Raw genomic sequence first — 15,709 nt, 5'->3', positions numbered from 1 at the left:
ACTAAGACCACTAATTAAGTTATTCTGTCTACTTACTGACAAAAATTATAAATAACATTTTCCAGGCTGGATTTTAAGGCCAAATGCTTGTTTCCTCTGCACACATCCCCCCCTTCCCCTTGCTTCATGCAATAAATGGCATAGTAAAGAGTGCAACGTATGTATGGCCAAACTTCGTGAACGAAGATTTGGGAAGGGCTCTCCCCACGTGGATGTGCCCTTCGAGCCTGCACAGTGGATGTTTTAGGTGAGGCACAGCGTACGCAGAACTGGCCCCACCGTTTAAGTCCTCAAGTCCATCTGCCACGGCTGAGTGAGCTCGGACAGTGACAGTGAAATCCTCAGGAGTGTCTACAGTACCCGGTACTAACTGGGGCTGACCCTGCTGAGCATCCGAGATCTGATGGGATCAGATGGCAGGGAGGCATTGAACTGCCCGGTACGGTCTCCACTGAGTCTCAACTCAAACTCATGACCTTGTGATCCAGAGTCCGGAGTGCTCTCCATTACACCATGGGACCGCCCTGCACAAGGACAGTGCAAATACAAAGAGTAAGAGTATACCTATTTCTGACACGTTCAATACTGTTTGCCCACATCTTGTACAAACCAAACTGGTCCATTCACAAACTTCCTTCTTTACACACAGCTGTGGTTTTGCCACACATGGTTATTCTCTTCTCTAGCTAGCTGTCCCTGTCCTCCCATTCCTCACAGCCTCCTCCAAATAAGGCGTCCATGGGGATCAGGAGATGGGAAAGGGGAAGAAGGAGCAGGCAGTCACAAAGGCAGCAGCAGGTAAAGCTCAGCAATGCTCTGCAAGAGTGATGTCCCCCTACTACGGCAAGTACCACGGTTCTGTCAGTTATACCCCTGAAAAGATCAATTTATTGGAAAGTGTAGCAGGAAACAATCATCTCAGTCCCTTTCCTTTATAGCTTGAGTTGCTAAAAAAGACTAGGCTTATGTTGTTTCATACCATCTGTCTGTTTTTTCCTGTCTTCTCTAGATAATTTTGTTCAATTTGAAAAAAGAACTCAGAGTTTTCAAACACAAGACAGCTCCTACCAATTTTCTGTGAAATTAGATGGCTGTGGACAAGAGAAAGATTGTGTAAGTGCCTTCCTGTCTCCTTCAGGAAAAAGGCTGTAGTGCAAGTTCCTATGTTATGACAAAAGCCTATTCACACAGAATTCCCCAGCCATGAAGAAACAATACATGCCCCAGCCTCGAGGAAAGCTCTGAGCAGAGCTCAGGCAGCCATGAAACACAAACATTTAGGAAACCAGGCCTTGCTGTTTCTGGCACTCAGGGAGCTCCTGGCTCAGACACTGCCTCACAGCTCCTGCATGTTTTAAGATGCATCGTTTAATGTAAATAATAACAGAAACATCACAAACCAGAAAAGATTTAAAGGAAGATGTTTCAGCTGAATAGATGCCACTAGTTCGAACTTCTACTTCTGGCTGCTAGTTACAGGAATAAAGTTGTCAGCAGCACATCAGCTGTCGGGATCAGAGCTCTGTGGTGAGAATGCAGACATGATGCCAGAGGCTGTTCTCAGTTTCATCACTGTGCTTACTTACACGAGAGTCAGAGGGACCCACCTCCTCCGGTGGTAAATGGAACCAGCAGTGGCAACTACCCAGATATTTTTATTCATAAACTTCAGCAAACATCAAAGTTAGGAAGGATCAAGGGAAACAATTTTTCAAAGAACAAAGATGTTTTAGAAAGATCAGTAAGGGTGGCTCCCAGCAATATTCAGAGCAATCTCCATCTGCTTGTGACAGAACATAATGCAGCAGAACAAACAGACAGAAACAACAATTGGCAGGACATGATTCCTGTGAGGAAAACTGGCTTCTGTTTTTCTCTCAAAAATGGCAGAGGTAACATCACAGATTTACCTTGGGTTTATCCTTATGTAAAAGAGCAAAATTTATCTGAGAGTTATCTGGCTGAGTGGTCTTGTCTTCACGAGTTAATATCTGGCCATTAAGTGTGGATATGACAGTTGTAAGCTCAATGCAAGTAGGCGGCAGCAACTGAGATTTAACAGTAAGCTTCTCTTCTTTGCTTGACCTGATGTCACATGCAAAAAGCTAAAACCTGCCAGGTCCACATTAGGATTTGAATGAATTATGTGGGTGGAATTTGAATACAGGTTGCTTTGAGCAGCTACAGGTTGAGAGAGGCAACAAAAAAACCACAAAAGCATGCAGAACAGCCAGTGAAGAACAATAAAAATACAAAAGATATACTTGTAGTAAGGCCAGGAGAAAAAGCAGAGTGGGTTTTTAGGTAGAGCACCAACTGAAGAAAGGTTTAAAATACTAAAAAAGGAAAATATTTCCCTTTCTGTTGAGTAGGAACACGGGACATAATATTGATTCCGTAAAAAATAGATAGCATCAAAAAATATTAATTGATATTCACCTTCTTCTAAAGAAAAACAATCAAAACTCAGATTACTGGTACTACTGTCTTGCAGTGTAAAATATTACGTAAAACTTTTGGGTATTAATAGTAAACTCCTATTCTGAAGTATAACGTACTTCTGAAGAGAAGACAATGTGCAGACTAGGGTGAAAAGGGCAGATCTGTAGCAGCCTAGATATAGATCAGTATAAGCTGCTATAAAATTCACTCTTGGCCTTTGGGAGTGCCAAAATGTGGTATAGAGTGGTGCAGAACTATTTCTAGATGACAAGCCTGGGTTGAACTTCTGTCTGTGGAAGTGCTTACAGAAGAGCTCCTGCCTCCTGTAATGGCTTTTACATGTAAACAGGCATAAAGAAGAGCCTGAGGCAGAGAGCTCTGAGGCCAGTGGATATACTGGCTCTTCTGGCTCAGGAGGTGTAAATAGGCCAAGGGAGGGAGGCAGGAATGTTTGAACCAGCCACAGAACCATGGCTACAGCAATGCAGCTGCCATCCCTTCTGGTTTGGAGGTGCTCCAACCAAGTCTCAAGATCCCCTTGCATTCCCCAAAGTACTTACTATCTACACTAAAAATATATATATTTATCTACCTAATCAGAACAGGCAATCCAGAAAAAAAAGTCCTTTTCTGCAGGTAGAAGGCTCGAGGCCTTTGGAAGGAGATAGCAACACAGTCTGCGTATGCAATTACACAATTTCATTTTTCCAAAGTGAGGTCAGGCCCTTACTCAGGCATTAGCACTGCCATTTACCCACAAAAAAGTCTCATCTTAGTAGAGGGGTATTTTCACCCTACATCAGAGGCTGTCTTGGAGCTACAGATTAAAATCTAAGAGAATTCACTCAGAGTGATGACTTTTCTGTGAATTTTTTCAACAGAGCTGAAAGTCCTCCTTTTTTCCCCTCTGCAGTTATCAGTACTCAGAGGGTCAGATAAGCTCCTCCACAGTGCAGTAGAAATAACCATGTAGTGGTTCTGGTTCCTGTAGTACCAAGAACAAGCATATATAGGTGCCAGAGGAGATATGCTCTAGCATGGCTGCTGAATGGCTGAGAGGAAACGGCCTCAAGTTGCGCCAGAGGAAGTTTAAATTGGATGTGAGCAAAAATGTCTTCACTGTAAGGGTGGCCAGGCATTGGAATAGGCTCTCCAGGAAGTGGTGGAATCATCATCCCTGGAAGTGTTCAAAGAGTGTGTGGAAGTGGCACTTGGGGACATGGTTTACTGGTCAACACAATGGTGTTGCGTTGATAGTTGGACTAGATGATCTTGGAGGTCTTTTCCAACCTTAGTGATTCCCTGATTTACTGCCAGAACAGTAAGTCAGGTTTGGTTGTGCCATGCAGATGTTCATAGCTGGGCTTGGCTAATGCGCATTCTCAGATGCAGGTGTCATTAACCACATTAATTAGGAAATGGCCTTAACAACCACTGCTGAGAAACCTGAGTTTCGGCTGAGATTTCTGAAAAGTTGCCTGCCTGCAGTTCTTGACAACAGCATTTGAAAACATGACAGCTTGGGTGCAGGATTTAAAATAAATCAAATTTGAGCATAATCTAGCCTTTTATCATTTATTCTCCTTTCCAATATGAAAGCAATCAAGTCACAGATGTCTCCTTTCACTTGTTAAAGGAAAGAAGAAAATAAGATCTTGTGCACTAATGCTTCTTTCTCTGAGGAGCAATGCAGAACTATCCCAGCCTGAGGCAGTTCAGTTTTCTTTGAAGGAACAGCACTTAAATTTGCAGGTTGGTCCCAAACTGGCTGTTAAAAAGTGTCTCTAACAGCTTTGCTTCCTGTCACTGCTGCTGTCTCTCCTAGGAAACATTTTGGCTGTGCACGGCTCAGTGGGCAGTTTCTTCTCCACCTCTCTGAGGTTTTCCAGAAACCCAAAGGTCCCAGGCACTTTGCACAACACAGACTAAAATATTTTGCCAGCTCTTGCTCCTGCCTTCACTTTTGCTAGTCCTGGAAGTCATTGTTGAGAAGTTCACTCTTGGAGAGGTGAACAGGGAGGTCTTTTTAAGTTTTCTTTCAAATAGATCATACATACCATTTTTTCGAAGTTTACTAGATTGTCAGTGAATGTCTTGTTTCCCTCATGAGTAAACGTCATGTCTGTATAGAAATAAAAGACACATAAAAGCCCATTACTGAATCATGGTCATACAAAATGGCAGAATGTTTTATCTATCCCTTATGAAAATCATAGCAGCTGTAAAACATTTAGGTTTTAATTTGCAGCATTTCTGAGACTAATAAAATCAAGGTATGATATTCAGATGTATGAAAGCAGTTTTTCTTGTCTCTGTGTCATGCTTTTTATAATGGAAAAAGATCATACCTCACACTGAGATTGATTTTTGCTTTTTCTCGCTGCTACTCTTATTCTTCAAATATTTGACAAATAGCTTTCAAGTTAATAATTCTGCTAACTTCCAAGCTCACCTTTTATAAGTAGTGGCATGAAAGGAATTACTGGAGGGTCCAATTTAGCTACAGTTAGTCTGTAGGCCCTGTGGTTTCTCGATGGATCCTTAGGAAAAAAAGAGAAATCAAATAATTACTAATATGTATTATTCTATGTATCGAGACACTGTATGCATTCATTTAGATGTCATGGCATTCATTAAAATCATTATTTTTTCCTGTGCCTTTAAAAGTGCATCTGCAAATTCAGACACCTTTCATCATACTCCAAGACTGCTTACATGATGAGAATGCAGCCATTAAACACAAACATTTTTTCATGCCAAATAGCAAGGTAAGATATGATTACAAAAACATTCTTCATAAAAGAAACCACACATTTTTCCTCCCTCCTTGCAGCTGCAGATCCAGTTTTGCATATGTTGTAACACTAAAATGTATTGCCTGGAAAAATCCAGGTTGAGAAATAGAAATTCCCATATGTACTATAGGAAAACATGTGATAAAGCTTTTCTGAGTTCCAAGATTGAGTGGTACATAAGTTCTCTCAGAGTAGGTTCCTAAGAGTATAATTTATTAGTCATACATACTTGTTTTAGCAGCTCTAAAACGGGATCATAAACTTCTTAAAGTCAAACAAGGACATATAAAATGTTCTGAATCAAGGAATTCAAATCAGTTACTCAGAAACTGAATTATCTCAGATTGTGCATAGGATAAGGGATCTATTGCTATTCACCATTAAGCTTTCAAACTCTGCATAGATCTTCTTGAACTTGCTTGGAAGTTTCTGTTAATAAAAACAAAAATAGCAAACCTTAATTAAATCTGATTAGTGTGGTAATTTTACTGCAAATGCTAGTTCCTTCTACAACGCCCTAAGTCAGGAAAGTGCTCTTTTTTTGCCAGATATTTCTAACAATGTGCTAATCTAAAATACAACATGTTTCCTAGCAACTAGATTATAAATAGAGACAGGACCAGTCATGAAACCTGGATTTAAACCCCAACTTGAATTTACTCCTTTGGGATGTTTAGGTTCAGATTTTTGTTTGGCTCACATCACAATCACTGAATTCAGAATGTAAGTTGAAGTTCAAGTGAATGGTTTCAGGACATTCCTGATTATAGCCTATCTAAAATCATCATTTACACAGAGCTTGCGTAGGGGCAGCTCAGCTTAATTATTCATACCTATGATGAACTGCCCTTGCAAACATTCATATCTATGCCTGGGCATTCCTAGGAGGTTTTTTTTGTTATGTTAATAAATCTCCAACTATTGCTTAAATTCTTGACATGGCCAGCAGCAAAGGGCCTCTACCACTTTCTGGGGTAAAAATTAATGACTATTTTTTCAGTCCACAATACCTACACAAATAAATCGCTGTCAGTTGATCATGCAATGATTGAAATGGGCTTTACTAAATATGTTTTTCTCCCTTCATGCATGTCATGTCATACAGGTTAAATAACTTTATTATAAAGACTAAAAGGTATGTTTTAAATTAGTTTCAGAGATCACAGTAATTTTTTATGTACACTCAGAATATGTCAACTTTCTAGTTTTAATAAGAAATTTCTCTATATTTGCTGAATTAATTAGACTACTATTGGAAGTGCATAACACTAAAAATTAATAGAGACTTTTTAGAGCAGAAATTATTTATTGCAATACTTTCTACATTTGGAGTGTGTACCCTAGCAAGTTATTTACACTGTGCCACAGCAAGGGCCTAATTTTTAATGATGTGTGTCAACAACTGTGTGCCTAGTTTGCATAGGCATGCAGATTAGGTATTTGTGAAATAAGTGGTATAATTGGACATTTGCACCTGCAAATAGCTAATTTGTGCATGCAACTAATGTAAATGCATGATAATATAGCAAAAATCAGGTTTTGATACGTTTGTTGTTAAGTCTATTCTGTATATATATCCAGCTAAAAATCAAACTGCAGATATTCTCTTGATAAACTGACAGATCTACAGAACCAGAGTATAATAACGTTTCCCTGATGTCAATTTAATACCCCACACCTACAAGAGATCTGTGCCTCCCCAGCTCAGACTTGGTGCCTATTTCAGATTGCTGTATGCAGTATGTACATTCAATTCCTTCTTCTCTCTTCATACTACTCTACTTTTTCAGTTCTTCCAAATTCCCTCAGTATCAACAAATGAAGGGTCATTGCTTTGAGAAACTGAAAATCTTTGCCTGTAGCACTGATTGTATATGCCACTGGGGACATGCACTTTTGAAAACAGGGCTGGTGTCTTCTTGGACGTGTTAGTTTGATACCCTGTTCCAGAGCACATTCTTAAAGGTGTTGAAATTTTGATCTTAGTTGCCTCAATAACCTAAGTCATGCTAATTAGTTTGAATTTCTAATGATGAAAATACATGCATAGTCAAACCTGCACTGCTTTTAACAACCAGTGCGTTCTCAGTGGTTACATGTGCTTACTACCTCACCCTGCTGGACACTGCACCCCTTTTATATACTGATATACAAAAGAGAAAATAACAGAAAAATGTGGAAACTCTGAGAATGGAGACCAAATTGACAGTAAGCAGGGAAATGCGTATCAGAGAGAAAACCAGAGCTGGTTAGGACAAAGCCACATTTTAACAGGGCAACAGAGTCCCTGTGCAGATCAGAAAATTAACATGTTTAAACAGAGGATGAATTTTAGAGAATTATCTATGGAGTGATCTCACTGAACCACCAGTAGAGGCACACAGAGGATGGGCTGATCTAAGAGGGCAGCTGGCTAACTCGCTCAGCCTGTTGGGCAGTTTAGGGCATCAACTGAAGCCATTGTTGTGACTCTTGTTAACTGCTCGTGGGAATTCAGCACATCTTATGGGTATGGCGTACTGTCTTCCTACAAAAAATTTCAGCCTTAGCTAAAGACTTATGGCAAGGAGCTGAATCAGTAGATCCAATTTTATCAACAATAAAGGCCCTGTTCATGGTTTTGCCAAGTAAAAGCATAAATCCCTGTCAAGATTCTTGGAATTGGATTTTAGCTAAGACTTACCTCCCATGTTAATGAGAGACGGCTCACAGCAACATTACTCAGTCCCATAATAATAGCAAAAAAGGAATTCAGATTTTTGTATTCTTTACAGCTGAAACACAAAGGGTGAGGTTGTAAGTTGTATATATCAGTCAGAGGAGTACACATGACAACCCCAAGAGAGCTGAACCCAGGCATCTAGCTCAGATGCCACTGAATTTGGGCAGCCTTGGCCACCATGGCTGTAGACACCTCTTCAGCAATGTATTAGTACTCCACCACATCCTGAAGGCTCCTTTCCCTTCCCTTCTGAAATGATCCCCTACCTTCACTTCACTGGGTGCCAGCTTCTGCAAGGACTTCTAGTCTTTGAAGCAATTGCCCACCCAGAAAAACAACACTGAAACTGGACTCAATTCAGTCCCAAGGGATACAAAACAGTGGAAGCAAGTTGTTTACCACCTCATTTGCTGCAGAACTTGCTGACAGCTTCTGAACAGCTACTGAAGGCTGTAAGTTTTCCCTGGATGATCTTCATTGCATTTTTCAGGGTCACTGAATCTTTTTAAAGGAAGAAGACCCAGTTGGGTAGAGATGTCCCGTGCCAGTGACCTCTCCTGCAGTATAGGGTTTCTATGACTTTCTATTACTTCTACAGACTCTGGAACTGTTTAGTACATTTCAGGCAAAGGACTGCCATTTGCTACCAGCATCATTAAAGAGGTCTTGGGCACTAGGAGCTCTAGGTTACACTTCACCTCTAATGCAAAGAAGGACTTCTGTTACCAGTCAGGAAAAACTGGAACACGTAACAGTATTATGGAAGATCCAATATGCCATATGCAGGAGTAGACATAATGTGGCAGAACTGCTCAGCTGGAACTGCATCAGGTAGCTCATTGACTCAAAAGGAGGGAAGAGAGAGAAAGAACAAAGTCTGCACTTCATAAATCTGTGTCTCACTAGATTCTCACAAATAATTTGCTCTTTTTCTCAACTGATTTGCCACCATCCTATTTCAGCACCTCAGTCTCTGCTTCTTCTGCTGTGAGTGTCTTTCCTTAGGGCTTGGTATTGGTACTGTAGGGGGTTTAACATCTTTGTCAGTGACACGGACAGTGGGATTGAGTACATTCTCAGCAAGTTTCCTGAGGACACCAAGTTGTGTGGTGCAGTCAAGCACTGGAGGGAAGGGATGCTATCCTGAGGGACCTTCACAAGCTTGAGAGGTGGAACTGTGTGAACATCATAAAGTTCAAACAAGGTCAAGCGCAAGGTCCTGCACCTGTGTCAGGGCAATCCTATGCACAAATAATAGGCTGGGTGGAAATTAATTGAGAGCAGCCCTGGGGAGAACAGCTTGGGGTTGTTGGTTGACAAGAAACTCTACATGACCCTGAATTATGTGCTTGTACCCTGAAAGCCAACTCTGTCCTGGGCTGGCAGCATGGCCAGCTGGTTGAGGGAGGTCATTTGTCCCCTCTACTCCATTTTTGTGAGACCCTACCTGGAGTGCTGTGTCCAGCTCTGGAACCTCCAACAGCAGAAGGACATGGATCTGCTGGTGAGTACAAAGGAGGGCTATTAGGATGATGAGAGGGCTGGAGCACCTCTCCTATAAGGAAAGCCTGAGAGAGCTGGGATTGTTCAGCCTGGAGAAGAGAAGGCTCCATGGAGATCTTAGAGCACTTTTCAGTACCTAAATGGGCCTACAAGAAAGCTGAAGAGGCTCTTTGGACAAGGGAGAATGGCTTTAAACTGAAAGAGGGCAGGTTTAGATATTAGGAAGAAATTTTCTACTATGATACGGTGAGACACTGGAACAGGTTGCCCAGAGAAGTGGCAGATGCCCCATTGCTGGAATTGCTCAAGGCCAGGTTGGATGAGGCTTTTGACCAGGAAAGGTATCCCTGCCCATGGCAGTAGTGTTGGAACTTGATGATCTTTGAGGTTGCTTTCAACTCAAACTGTTCTATGATCCTATCATTTACCAAAAAAAACTTTAACAAGATTCTAACTATGATTCTCAGAGATAATTTTTTATTCATTGCTGAAGCTCTTAGCTCCTCTGAGAGATCCTTAGTTTCAGACAAAATTAGTACAATCGTCATCACATCCTATCGTCCAACTCCATAATTGCCAAATCATCCTATTCTCCATCATCCACCATCCACATAATTCTGTACTTTATGTTCCTCCATTTCTCCAGACTTGATGTATTGAGTGGATGAGTCCTTTAGATCTGGGCCTCACTTGTGTCTGCACTGTGTGAACACTGAGCATGTGAATAAACAATCTCTCACATCTCATGGGGGTGTCTGTTGGTACACTACTGCCCCCTAAGATCTTCTGGCAGAGCTTCTTATACAAATTCTCCCACATCAGATAGGGACAGTGAGGAAGGTTAGCACTGACAAACTGAAATGATAAAGCTACATCAACTTATTCTGACTACAGCAGGTCAGGGAGTGCCTCATTAGTGGATCTGAGGGGAAATAAAGATGAAAAACAGCCAGGATAGACTGTCAGTGATAACCTCTTCCCTAGGCACAAGTAAATCCATAAAGGGATATCTGTCCACTGCCCATGACAGGATTAGGAGTAAATTGTGGCACAGTAAAAGTAATTAGTACCACACAGAACTAGTGTTTCAACAAAGAGGGCAGCTGTAACTGTATCTGCAATATTTAATTTGAATCTATCTTCATTTTAAACAGGAAATGTTTCACCAAATACCTTTTTATGCAAGGCAATTTGACAAAGTCCCAGTTAAAATCCATCTAGATGTATGACATTCTACACCAGATCTTCTGTAAATTCTACAAGCTCTACAGTCAGATAAAGGACCCCTGTAGGGTAGTAGAAACAGTGCTGCATGGCTCCACTGCACATATACTGCATGTAAAATGTCAGAAAGTGGACCCTCTAAAGCAGCACAATGTGCTGAGAACAGAGGTCCCTCTGTGCCTCCCAAAATGGACTGCAGTGGAAAATCTTCCTGTTAGTATGAATAGTGCACACACTCTCCAACACAAACACATAAGTAGTCAGAATCTCTTGTTACTTACACAAGTATGTTCATCTTATCATTTTCTCTATAAACACACACACTTCAAAAATTTCTTATAGGCTCCTTGGGCTTATAACATATGCATGTGTATGGAAATAATGATTTTCAAAAACTGAATGAAAGTGTCTGAGAACAGTGACACACCAGAAAGCTTCTAAATAGCCTGTGGATATATCTGCAAAAAGAACATACACACAAACTGGGTCTATGGATATCCATAAGGGTATGTGCAAGCACATCCCAGGTGGTCTTTCTAATACAATTAATATAGGAAGAACTTGCTGTTGGAAATACAGTTCACTTTTCCCCTTTGTTTGAAAGTTTAATCCTACAATAGTTGTAGAAAAGAAATGAGCCTGCTAACATCTACATCCTTTTCCAGCAGATGCAAAAGCAACACTGGCTCCTGGAACTGAAAGCATGCGTGCACAGCACTTGAAGCCAGCACTTGGCCTTGCCTGCACAGACTGGGAGCACACATCACAGGCTGCATGGGGTGGCAGACTCAAAATTACGTGCCTTCTGCGATGGTATCTGAGCCACAAGCCACGGCACTGAAACAGGGTTCTTAGTAGCAGTTATCTTTGAAAATTGGTACAAGCCAGGCATCTTGTTACCACCAGTCCTGCCTAAGATTAATAGTGCAGCACTGAGCTGTTCTCCTCGAACACTTTTCTAATGAGTCTAGTACTTCCAGGTAGGGTAAAGTTCTCATTAGGTCTCAAGGATCTTCACAGGCAAAACTTCCTCAAAGATACTGCTTCAAGGCCTGGTTTTTTTCTCCCCTCTAACTTCGGTGCACTTTGTGTTTGTTTTAGTGTACACTGTAGCACCTGTTACCATGGCAGCACTGCACAGAGGGCAGCAGCTTGGCAAAACTTCCCAGCGCCTTTCCAGCGGCTGCAATTAAACCTGCTGTCTTGGTTTGTACAGAGGAAAATTTTGTGCTTCGGGTTTCTCTGCTTTTAGGAGACAAAGAGGACTCAGCAGAGCAGACTGCTTTTAGCTATTTATTTTTAGCGTTGTAGTGATACCAGAAACATGGAAGTAAACAGGAGGTTGTCAGGCTGTTGTAAATAGCACAGGATTAAACCCATGACTCTGAAGAACACACGAGCTAGGGCAGTTTATTAAGGAGATATTTAACTGTAATTTTTAGGATACTTTGATTTCAAGTGTTCATGGAAATTACTATTGTATCTTAATGACCACGTTCCAATATTTTTCCCCTTTCATTTAGGGAAGACACCGATACGTCCGTGTGCGGGTGCCACTGCCCTCTCCTGGGCACAGTCCGCCAGGCCAACGGCTGCCTTCCCACTCCTGCGCTGTGCAGGGAGATAATGGAATAGCGGTGCATGTAGATATAGAAACTAAAGTGGTAAAATCTGTCCCCTGTTCTAATTATAAACCTGATCTTGCATGCCCTCCACTAGATTTTGAAAATCTTCAGCTTTGACTAGTTGTAATCCAACCTGAGAGCCCAAAGGAGCTCCCAGAAGGAAGCTGGTACTTGCAGAGCAGGGTGTCCTGGAGGAAGGAGCCAAGCTGATTCCCAGTTTCAATGTGAACACAGACTTCAGCTATGTGCAATTACTAACTGGGAGGAGGGTGGCACCACATGTAATTGTAATCTCTTCCTTTGCACAACCCCACTTAATGATGCAAAAAAAATAAACCTATAGTTTAACTGCAAGTAACAACATGCCTAAAGGTATTGAGTCACAATGCTCAAAGCTGTGGACAAACACACTGCACACATCAGCAAACTGTTTGTTCAGACAGCAATGAATGCAGTAAATAGACCACAAACTGGAAAGGGAAGGAGAGAGAAACAGTGATAAAAACTGGTAGCTATGCGGAGCATGGACATGCCCCTGCTCTCTCCAAAGTCAGTCACTGCCTTGCTCTTGCCTTTAAGAGTCAAGGCTGACATGTTTGGCATGAAGGCTCCAAATAGTTTAAAGTTTGAATAGGAGTAAAAGAAGACAGCAAGAATTGCCTGCTATCCAACCTCAGACCCAGCAGTTAGTAACATAAGAGGCCATTCATATTCCTGCATTTCAAAACAGAAGTTTATAAAAAACCCACAGAATTTGTGGGGTTGAGAGGAACTTCTAGAGGTCATCTAGTCTAGCCTCCCTGCCAAGGTAGGGTCTCCTAGAGCAGATTACTCAGAAACACGTCCAGGGGGTTTTGAATGTGTCCAGAGTGGGAGACTCCATGCCCTTCCTGGGCAGCCTGTTCCAGTGCTCTGCCACCCTCGATGCGAAGAAGTTCTTCCTCATGATGAGGTGGAACTTCTTGTGTTTTAGTTTATGGCCATTGCTCCTCATCCTGTCACTGGGCACCACTGAAAGGAGTCTGGCACAAGCGTCTTGGCAGCTGCCTTTGAGATATTTGAATGCATTGATGCGATTCCATCTCAGACTTCTCTGTACTAAACTGGCCCAGATCTTGCAGTCCCTCCTTATAAGAGATGCTTCACACCCCTTATCATCTTTGTGGCCTCCACTGGACCCTCTCCAGTAGCTCCTTGTCTTTCCTGTACTGAGGAGCCTAGAACTGGGCCCTGCACTCCAGATATGGCCTCACTAGGTCCATGTAGAGGGGGAGAATCACCTCCTCTGACCTGTGGGGCACACTCTTCCCAATACACCGCAGGATACCATTGGCACTCCTGGCTGCACAGGCACATTGGCAGCTCATGGTCTACTTGTCATCCACCAGTACTCTCAGGTCCTCCACAAAGCTGCTGTCTACTAGGTCAGCCTCCAACCTGCACTGGTACTGGGGGTTATTCCTCTCCATGTGCAGGACCCTGCACTTCCCTTTGCTGAACTCTATTAGCTTTCTCTCTGCTCAGCTCTCAGCCTATCAAGGTCCTGCTGAATGGCAGTGCAGCCTTCAGGTGTATCAGACACTTGCCCCAGTTTTGTGTTGTGAGCAAACTTGCTGCAAATTCCAAGCAGACTGAAAGTAATATGAGCATCATCATCTCCATGCTACACCTCTTTGCGCTCTCCTCTTGGTTTCCCTACTCAGGACAATTCTGAGCATGGTTTTCCTGAGCAGCACCAGAAATAATTCTGTTTTCAGGAAAATTATGGCTCAATTTTGTTAATACTTATGCATTCACATATTAATATTTGCTAATGTATTTAAGGGTCTATGAAGGAGTCTCCTGATGAACTGAAATATATTTACTCACAAATTTGATGTGACAACGTGGCCCTAAGTGATCAGAGATCACGGGGCAATGGAGAGTAGCACAGCAAAAAAGAACACATATTAACAAGGCTCTATGCAGCCCTGTAAGAAAATGGACAGAATTACCAAACAGAGAATGTTTAACCTCTACTGTGGCTGTCTGAAAATAGAAAATAAAAATATATTGATTATACTAAAAGTCACTTCCAGCCCACGTATGATTGTATACTTACTGGGCTGCTATCTTAATATACTTCTTTAGCAGCTGAACACGCTTGCTGAGTTGAGAGCAAAGACAAATCTCGGTGACTACCCAAAACTGAATTTCATTAAATCTTCTTAAAAATAAGTCCAGATTTGCAGTGGTCTTTTTAAAATTGTGCCTTCCAAAAGTGTGATAGATCAATTCCAGCTAGAAAAGAGAAAACAGTTTGGATTTTTTTTTAGAAATTGCATCTTCTGGACAGGGGAAAGAGGCTCAGAACTTGCTCTGCAGTTTACATTTATTGCTGCAGAGATGACAAGGATTCAGATTACAAATTCAGTACATGGTGGCTGAGGCATAGTAAAAGTGTAACTAAAGATTATATATAAATAGCTTAATAGCTTAAAACATACAAAATTAACTCAAAAAGCAGCACATGTCCAGAAGCTGAACTTTATTTTTGTATTTTGACTATAAAATTAAGAATGTCTTCTACTTTTGAAATCTGGAAGTGGCTTTATTGTAGGATTTTTGAAAATTAAACTTAGAGAAAGTTTTGGAAATAATGTACAAACTTACAATGTACAACTAAACATCTTTTAACAGATTCTAACCTGCTGAATAGATAGATCCTCATACCTCATGCACGCAGTTGAAGAGCTCCCAGTCATAAATTGTCATCTGATGTGCTAAATCTTTGGAACTCATCATTTCAAATGTTCCTACTGTACCACTAGATGGTCCTTCTTGTTCTGGTAATGGGGCCTACAAATAGAAAAATGGTATAAAAATATTTTAGAAATGCTAAATTGGATGATTGGTGCTTTCCTTCCATAATGTCTCTAACTTTTTTTTTTCCATGTGACCACTTCTCTAAGAATGTTTCTAATAGTAGAACTGAAATTGGCAGTAAAATTGGAATTTGCTTTTAACCACAGGCAGGTACTAGGAAATGAAAAGCCCTGTGTAAAATCAGTATCAGTATGCACTGGATAGTCAGAAAAATTCTGAAAGCTCTTCAGGGGCACCATAAGAAAATAAACCAGACTGTTCTCAGTGTTATTTTTAACATTGTTCTAAAAATTGAATCTAGAAATAAATGCTTCAATACACTTTGTGCTAACTAAAGCACGTGTGTTTGTTTAGGAGCATAGGTCTTTCCACAAAACTTTTGCTTTGTTTGCTTTTCAGACACATGATAACTAGGCCACAAAACACAAGCCACATACTTTTACATATACCTGATTCCAGTGATGAGAATTACTACATATGCTATTCTTCAGAAATCTGCAGTAATTGCAAGATCATTTATAAAATAAACCTTG

General features: G+C 41.2%; 1 protein-coding gene and 1 long non-coding RNA gene across 6 annotated transcripts in view; one reads left to right on the top strand and one right to left on the bottom strand.

The window, feature by feature from the left end:
- Positions 1-15,709, bottom strand: part of RAPGEF4 (Rap guanine nucleotide exchange factor 4) — a 155,396-nt gene that overhangs the window by 8,859 nt on the left and 130,828 nt on the right. For 4 of the 5 annotated variants that reach the window (XM_071562022.1, XM_071562024.1, XM_071562026.1 and 1 more), the window contains 6 exons: positions 15,024-15,149; positions 14,413-14,591; positions 7,921-8,011; positions 5,616-5,666; positions 4,895-4,982; positions 4,500-4,564 (listed from right to left, as the gene is read on the bottom strand). In XM_071562022.1, the coding sequence (XP_071418123.1) occupies positions 4,500-4,564; positions 4,895-4,982; positions 5,616-5,666; positions 7,921-8,011; positions 14,413-14,591; positions 15,024-15,149 (600 nt within the window). The remainder of the gene's footprint in view (positions 1-4,499; positions 4,565-4,894; positions 4,983-5,615; positions 5,667-7,920; positions 8,012-14,412; positions 14,592-15,023; positions 15,150-15,709) is intronic. The other variant, XM_071562023.1, reaches the window with a different exon arrangement.
- Positions 1-15,709, top strand: part of LOC139674959 (uncharacterized) — a 49,775-nt gene that overhangs the window by 15,373 nt on the left and 18,693 nt on the right. The gene's annotated exons all lie outside the window — the stretch shown is intronic.

Source organism: Pithys albifrons, chromosome 8, assembly GCF_047495875.1.
Source record: "Pithys albifrons albifrons isolate INPA30051 chromosome 8, PitAlb_v1, whole genome shotgun sequence".
In the NCBI taxonomy this organism is placed as follows: domain Eukaryota; kingdom Metazoa; phylum Chordata; class Aves; order Passeriformes; family Thamnophilidae; genus Pithys; species Pithys albifrons.
The sequence above is the reverse complement of the archived record's forward strand: the minus strand, read 5'-3'. Positions and strand labels throughout refer to the sequence as shown.